The sequence below is a fragment of the Sapajus apella genome, unplaced genomic scaffold, assembly GCF_009761245.1.
Source record: "Sapajus apella isolate SASKATOON/1434 unplaced genomic scaffold, GSC_monkey_1.0 scaffold12, whole genome shotgun sequence".
Classification (NCBI taxonomy): Eukaryota; Metazoa; Chordata; class Mammalia; order Primates; family Cebidae; genus Sapajus; species Sapajus apella.
Genome location: NW_022436952.1, coordinates 30,752,933 through 30,760,119, shown reverse-complemented (window position 1 = coordinate 30,760,119; position 7,187 = coordinate 30,752,933). Strand labels below are relative to the sequence as shown.

Genomic DNA, 7,187 nt, shown 5'->3' with positions numbered 1-7,187 from the left:
CACCCGCCTCGGCCTCCCAAAGGGCTGGGATTACAGGCTTGAGCCACTGCGCCCGGCCTGGTAACCACTTTTCTACTCTCTATTCGTGAGAACAATTTTCTTAGATTCTTCATATGAATAATATCATGTCGTATTTGACTTTCTGTGTCTGGCTTATTTCACATAACATAATGTCCTCCAAGCCCATCCATGTTGCCACAAATGACAGGATTTCATTATTTGTATGGCTTAATAGTATCCCATTGTTTCTGTGTATCACATTTTCTTTTCTACTCATCCACTGATGGACACTTAGGTTGATTCCACATCTTGATTATTGTGAAAGGCTCTGCAATACACATAGGACTGCAGATATCTCTTTGACATACTGATTTCATTGCCTTTGGAGATACACCCAGTAGCGGGATTACTGGATCATAGTAGTTCCTCCCTCCCTCCCTCCTTTCCTTCTCCTCCTCCACTACTGCCACTACTACTTCTTCCCCTCCTCTTCCTCTTCTTCTTTCCTTCCTCCTCCTACGCTCCTCCTCCTTCCCTCCCCTTCTCCTTCTTCCTGTTTCTTTCTTTCCTTTTCTCTTTCTCTTTTCTTTCTTTCTTTCTCTTTTTTCTTTTCTCTCTCTTTTGAGATAGGGTCTCTGCTGTCCAGGCTAGAGTGCAGTGGTGTAATCATAGCTCACCAAACCTTGAACTCCTGGGCTCAAGCAATCCTCCCATCTCAGCCTCTAAAAGTGCTGGGATTACAAGCTATTTTTAATTTTTTGAGGAACCTCCATAGTGCTTCCCATGGTGGTAATACTAATTTACATTCCCACCAACAGTGTATAAGAGTTCCCCTTTCGCCACATCCACACCAGCATTTGTTATTTTTTGTCTTTTTGATAACAGCCATTCTAACTGGGGTAAGATGATATCTCATTGTAGTTTTTATCTGCATCTCCTGATGATTAGTGGATTAGGGCTGAATGAAGTGGCTCACGTCTATAATCCCAGCACTTTGGGAGGCCAAAGTAGGCAGGTTACTTGAGCTCAAGAGTTCAAAACCAGCTTGGGCAATATGATGAAACCCTGTCTCTACAAAACTGCAAAAATTAATTAGGCATGGTGGCACACATCTATGATCTTAGCTACTCAGGAGCCTGGGAGGGAGGCGGAGGTCACAGTGAGCCCAGATCGTACCACTGTACCCCAGCCTGGGTGACAGAGCCAGATCCTGTCTCAAAAAAAAAAAAAAAAAAAGTGATGTTAAAAATTTTTTCATATACTTGTTGGCCATTTGCATGTCTTCTTTTGAGAAATGTTTATTCAGGTCTGTGGCTTGATTTTTAATCCAATAATTTGGTTTTTTTGTTTTTTTTGAGAGGGGATCCCAAGCTGGAGTGCCGTGACATGACCATGGCTCACTGCATCCTCAACCTCCTGGGCTCAAGCAATCCTCCCTCCTCAGCCTCCTGAGTACCTTTCTGCTACTGAGTTGATTGAGTTCCTTACCTCTTCTGGACAGTAACCCCTTATCGGATACATAGGTTGAAAATACTTTCTCCCATTCTGTACCTCACTCTGCTGGTTCTTTTCTTTGCTGTGCAGAAGCTTTTCGGTTCGAGGTAATCCCACTTTCTTCTCCTACTTTTGCTGCCTGTGCTTATGAGATCTTATTCAAAAGACCCCTTCCTAGACCAATGTCATAAGGCATTTCCCCCATGTTTTCATGTAGTAGTTGTTTTTTTTTTTTTTTGACGGAGTTTCACTCTTGTTGCCCAGGCTGGAGTGCAATGGCGCAATCTCGGCTCACCACAACCTCTGTCTCCCAGGTTCAAGCAATTCTCCTGCCTCAGCCTCCAGAGTAGCTGGTATTACAGGGATGCGCCACCACACCTGACTAATTTTGTATTTTTAGTAGATATGGGTTTTTCCATGTTGGTCAGACTGGTCTCAAACTCCCAACCTCAGGTGATCCACTCACCTCAGCCTCCCAAAGTGCTGGGATTACAGGGGTGAGCCACCGTGCCCAGTCCTCTAGTAGTTTCATAGTTTGGGGTCACATGGACTCTTAAAGCTAGAAAGGACCTTAGAAATCAACTTACCCAACTCTTCACTATCCAGATGGAGAAACTGAGGCACAGGGAGGGGTGTGCTGGAAGTTACCAGCATTCAGGTGGCAGTGTTGCTGGTGAGATCTCCCAGCACAGTCCTTGGATTGAGGGGAAGGATGGGTAATGTCCTCTCACTGTTCTAAGAAGCTACCAAAAACTCATGCTTGGGACAGGTGAACCAAGATATTGAGAAAGGGGCTGCATTAGCTTCCCAGGGCTGCTGCCACAAACTGCCACAAGCTTGGTGGCTTCAAGCAACAGAAATGTATTCTCTCTGTTTCAGAGTTCAGAAGTCTGAAATCAAGGTGTTGGCAGGGCCGGCTCCTTCTGAAGGCTCTGAAGGAGAATCTATTCCATGTCTTTATCCCATCTTCTGAACTGCCAGCAAGCGTGGTGTTCCCGGGCTCGTAGCCCAATCTCCTCTGTCTTCACGTGGCCTTTTCCTCTGTTTCTCTGTGTCTCAAATCTCCCTCCTCTGTCTCTCATAAGGAAACCAGCCATTGGATTTAGACCCACCCTGAATTCAGGATGATCTCATCTCAAGATCCTTAATTACATCTGCAAAGACTCTATTTTAAATAGGGTCGTGTCACGGGCACTGGGGTTTCGGTTTTGGCCATCTCTTTTGAGGAACACAGTTGAACCTGCTCCGAGAGCTCCCACGGTCACCACGGAGAAGGAGAAACCAGCAGCAGCCCCAGAGGTGACCCTCTCAGTGATGGCCTATCCTCCCAGGCTAGGGCTTGCCCTCCTTCCTCATTCCCACCCTGCAGATGAGTAAACTCAGGCCTGCTGCTGGCCCCTGCCACTGGCACCAAGGCCAGATGTGTATTGGAGCACCAAGTCTTAGAGGGACATTTTTCACGTCTTCCCACTTGCCGGGCACTGTGTTGGATGCTGGAGAGGAGGAGTTCCTCTTTCCAAGGCTCTCACAGAGGAGCCAAACCCAAACTCCCATGTGGAGGCCTGAGACTGTGGGGAAGAGGCCAACACAAAGCTGCGGGGCAGAGTGCCTGGGGCTGCTGAGGGGACAAGGAGGAGACCAGGGAGGGTCAGGAAGTGAAGAGAAGGATTTTGAAGGACAGAAGTGGGGAGGAGATTCCTGAAAGCCAGGGCCCTAAAAGCCCTTGGTTCAGAGAACCAAGCAGCTTGTGTGATGGTGGGGGTGGGTGCTTAGAGGACCCTCCGCTGGAGCACCCAGGCTGGCCCCAGGAGCTTCTTACCACAACCAGTGTCATGGGCTGCATCCTTGGCTGACCCCCCTGCCAGGCACTGAGCTCCTGAAAACAGAGGCTAGGCCTTCCATCATAGCATCTCCAGTCTCACCTCTGACACAAAGCCCCATATTACCATCAGTGACTGACTTCGCAGCGTCTTTCTTTTCATGCTTGCATTTGTGTGTGTGTGTGTGTGTGTGTGTGTGTGTGTTGGTTGTTGTTGTTTTTGATAGGGTTTTGCCCAGGTTGGAGTGCAGGGGCACAATCATGGCTTACTGCAGCCTCGACCTCGCAGGCTCAGGCCATCCTCCTGCTTCAGCCTCCCAAATAGCTGGGACTATAGGCATATGCCACCCACCCAGCTAATTTTTTATTTTTTGTAGAGATGGGGTCTCCCTATGTTGCCCAGGCTGGTCTTGAACTCCTAGGCTAAGCGATCTTCCTACTTTGACATTTGGCTTCCCAATGTGCTGGGATTACCAGCATGAGCCACCTTGCTCTTGGTTTTTTTATGTACCACCATTGCTAGACACACACACACACACACACACACACACACACACACACACCCCCTCTCAAGGATTGGAGGCAGCTTGCGGAAAACGCACAACAGGGTAAAATACGATCTAAATAAGTGGAGGTGAAATTGGGACCAAGGGAAAATGTGGGTGTAGATACCAGTATCAGCATCACACATTAAGTGCCTGCTGTGCACAGGATGCAAATTGGTGCTTCCGATTTCTCTGGGAAGGAATGGAGCCCAGCAAGGGAGGAGACTGGTCACCTCAGGCTCCAAGAGCTTTACATTTGGAAAAGCTCCTGGAAGTGCCTGAATTTAGTTTTCTACACAAAGTGAAATGCTCTCTCCTTCATTACTTCACTGCTCATTTGTTAATTTACACAACAAATCCTTACAGAGCACCTACTGTGTGCCCGCTGATAAGCACTGGTCAGAGCCAATCTTCGTAAAATGCTCTCCATGGGTGGTCTCTCTGGTGCCACTGGCTCTGTTGCTAAGACACTGCAGGGAAGATGGACACAGGTGCAGAGATGGGGCCCAGCCTGCCAGGGCCTCTTAGTAAGAGACACAGTGGAGCCCAGGCCCACCTAGATTTTCTGGAATGGGAAAGACATCAGTGCTGGGCATTCTCCCACACTGCATTTCACTGAATGTATCATAATGCAACATGATTTGGGGCTGGAAGCTCAGCTTTTCTGTGCCTCTAAAACTTCATTAGCAAAGTGGAAATAATTAAAAATTAAAGGACCTAATGTACCAATGTTGGTCTCTTAGTTTTGACAAAAATATTATGCTGACATAAAATGTTAACAGTAGGGGAAGCTGGGTGGGGGCTTATGGGAAGTCTCTGTACTATCTCTATAACTTTTCCATGTACAGGTATTGATCGACTTACAACCTATGCAACTTACGACCATTTGACTTTACGACCACAATCGCTAGCCACGACTGCTCCACATCTGGCAGCGCAAACATTGCCCAGCTGGGCGTACAACAGTGCGGATCAGCTTCCGGCAGCACTACCATTTCCATGTGCATATAGCCTACTCAACTTATGACCAAATTGTGTTACGACCGGTCTGTCAGAACCAATCATGGTCGTAAGTCGAGCACTAGCTGTATCTGAAATTATTCTAAAATGAAAAGTTTATTTAAACAATTAAAGGACCTATCTCATGCATTGGTTGTGAGGAAGACTTACTCAACACACTGTTGTTTTGTTTTGTTTTGAGATGGAGTCTCATTCTGGTTGCCCAGGCTGGAGTGCAGTGGCACAATCTTGGCTCACTACAAACTCTGCCTCCCAGGTTCAAGTGATTCTCCTACCTCAGCCTTCTGAGTAGCTGGGATTACAGGTGCGCACTACCATACCCGGCTAATTTCTATATTTTTAGTATGTATTTAGTTTCACTATGTTGGCTAAGCTGCTCTTGAACTCCTGACCTCAAGTGATCTACCCACCTTAGCCTCTCAAAGTGCTGGGATTATAGGTGTGAGCCATCAAGCCCCACTGGCACACTGTTAAGCACTGTGCTTAACTTACTGGATTCTCACAAAGTATCGTGATTGAGATTTCTAATTCTCATTTTTCAGACTAGCCTCAGAGAAGTTCTGTGACTTTCCAGAGGTCATACAGACAGCATCAGGCAACATCTGGATTCAAACTCACACCTGACATGCTCTGAAGGCCACAATTCTTCTACCACACTATGCCCCCTCTAGCATCTTAGTGCTTTTAGTGACAAGGACATGACCACTTTGCTCGGAACAGTTCTGTGAGGTGGGAACTAATCATTATAGTTAGAAATGATCAAATGTGCCTTCCTGTACATTTCATGTAGGCACATTTTCCTGTAGCTTTCATGGGTTGATCTTGGCTCCACCCCTAAGGATTGCATACAGCACCTCTCCATCCTGTGCCCCACATAGCCCTCATGCGTGGTAAGCAGAGTCCACATTCTATGCTGAGGTCAAAGTCCTTGGCACCCCCCATAGCACAGCCAGAATGCATTGCTCAGACCTCAGTTCCAAAGACCAAATGAATGTCCCCTTTCCCAACCCTAGTCCCCTGAGCAGTCCCACCTCATCTGTCAGCTCCTACTCACCAATGTCCCTCTTTAGGTGAGGGGCTCAGAACAGAGCCAGGGCTCTGGGTGAGGCCCCCTCGTGCTGAGCCATTCTCTTCCTCAAGGGATCGGAACGTCTTGGTTCTGCTCCCACAACCTGGGAGTAAGGCAGCTTTGGAGCAGCTTCTCTTGCTACCTAAATGAGGTAAGAAGAGCATGATCCAGGCTGCTGGAAGCCACAAGTCAGAAGACACAGCGTTCAGTCCTTTTGTCTCTGTGCAATGGTGTGGTCTTGGGCAGTCCTTTAACTTTCCTAAGCCTCAGTTTCCTCATCTGTAATATACAAAGATCAATAATAATACTTTTTGTCCTTTCCTACCTCCCTAGCAGAGCTTGGAATGAAACAGGATGCCCAGGCTCTGACCCTCCCACAATCCTTAATATTTCCCTATAGATTAGCATATCCCACAAGGGACCCTAATGGCAGTTTTCTTGTAATTTTCCCCAAGAAGTGTGTGATTTCTTTTAGGGCAGCAACTCTGTTTTATTTACCTTCAGATTCCCCAGTGCCCAATAAGATTAACAGCAGAAAACTATTTAGATTTATTTTAGTAAATAAATCTAAAATTTAGTAAATAGATTTATTTACTAAAATAAATCTAAATAAAACTACTAGATACATCTAAATAAAACACTTAGTCTGGGCCAGGGTCAAGCCTGTGAGGTAGATCCCATTATTACCCTTATTTTATAGACGAGGAAGCTGAGGCACAGAGAAATCCCCAGTGCTGTACCTGGCACAAAACACATGTCCAGTATCTGGTTTTGTTGGATGGAAGGTGGATAGGTGAATTAATGAGGGGACTGGTAATCAGCGAGTGGATGGGTGGGTGGATGAAAGGATAGATGAATGGGCGCATGGGTGGACAAAGGAATTAGTAAATAGATGAATGTATAGGTGAGTGGGTGGGAGTAGGAAGGCCTGTGGAAGGATGAATGAGTGGATAGGCAGATGGATGGCTGGATGAGTGGATGGGTGAATTGATGAGTGACTGGTTGGATGGATGGATGGATGGATGACTGGATGGATGGATGGTGGCAGGTGGATAGGCAGCAGATGTGTGGATGAGTGCGTGGACGGATGAAAGAGTAGATGAGTGGACCGGTGCATGGATAGTGATTATGTTCTTGTGTTATCAAGTCCTGAGAGTGGGGAGGTAACTTTGGGACCATTTAAAGGGTAGAGGCATTTAGAAATAGCAAAGGAAGCCTCTTCACCCTAACAGTGAGAAGA

At 46.7% G+C, this 7,187-nt stretch overlaps 1 protein-coding gene across 4 annotated transcripts in view; it reads right to left on the bottom strand.

The window, feature by feature from the left end:
• Window positions 1-7,187, bottom strand: part of MRM1 (mitochondrial rRNA methyltransferase 1) — a 153,061-nt gene that overhangs the window by 12,197 nt on the left and 133,677 nt on the right. For all 4 annotated transcript variants that reach the window (XR_004269717.1, XM_032280760.1, XM_032280762.1 and 1 more), the window contains exon 4: window positions 5,933-6,089. Coding sequence is in view for 3 of the 4 variants with exons in the window: in XM_032280760.1 (XP_032136651.1) it covers window positions 5,933-6,089 (157 nt within the window). In the remaining variant the exon portion in view is untranslated. The remainder of the gene's footprint in view (window positions 1-5,932; window positions 6,090-7,187) is intronic.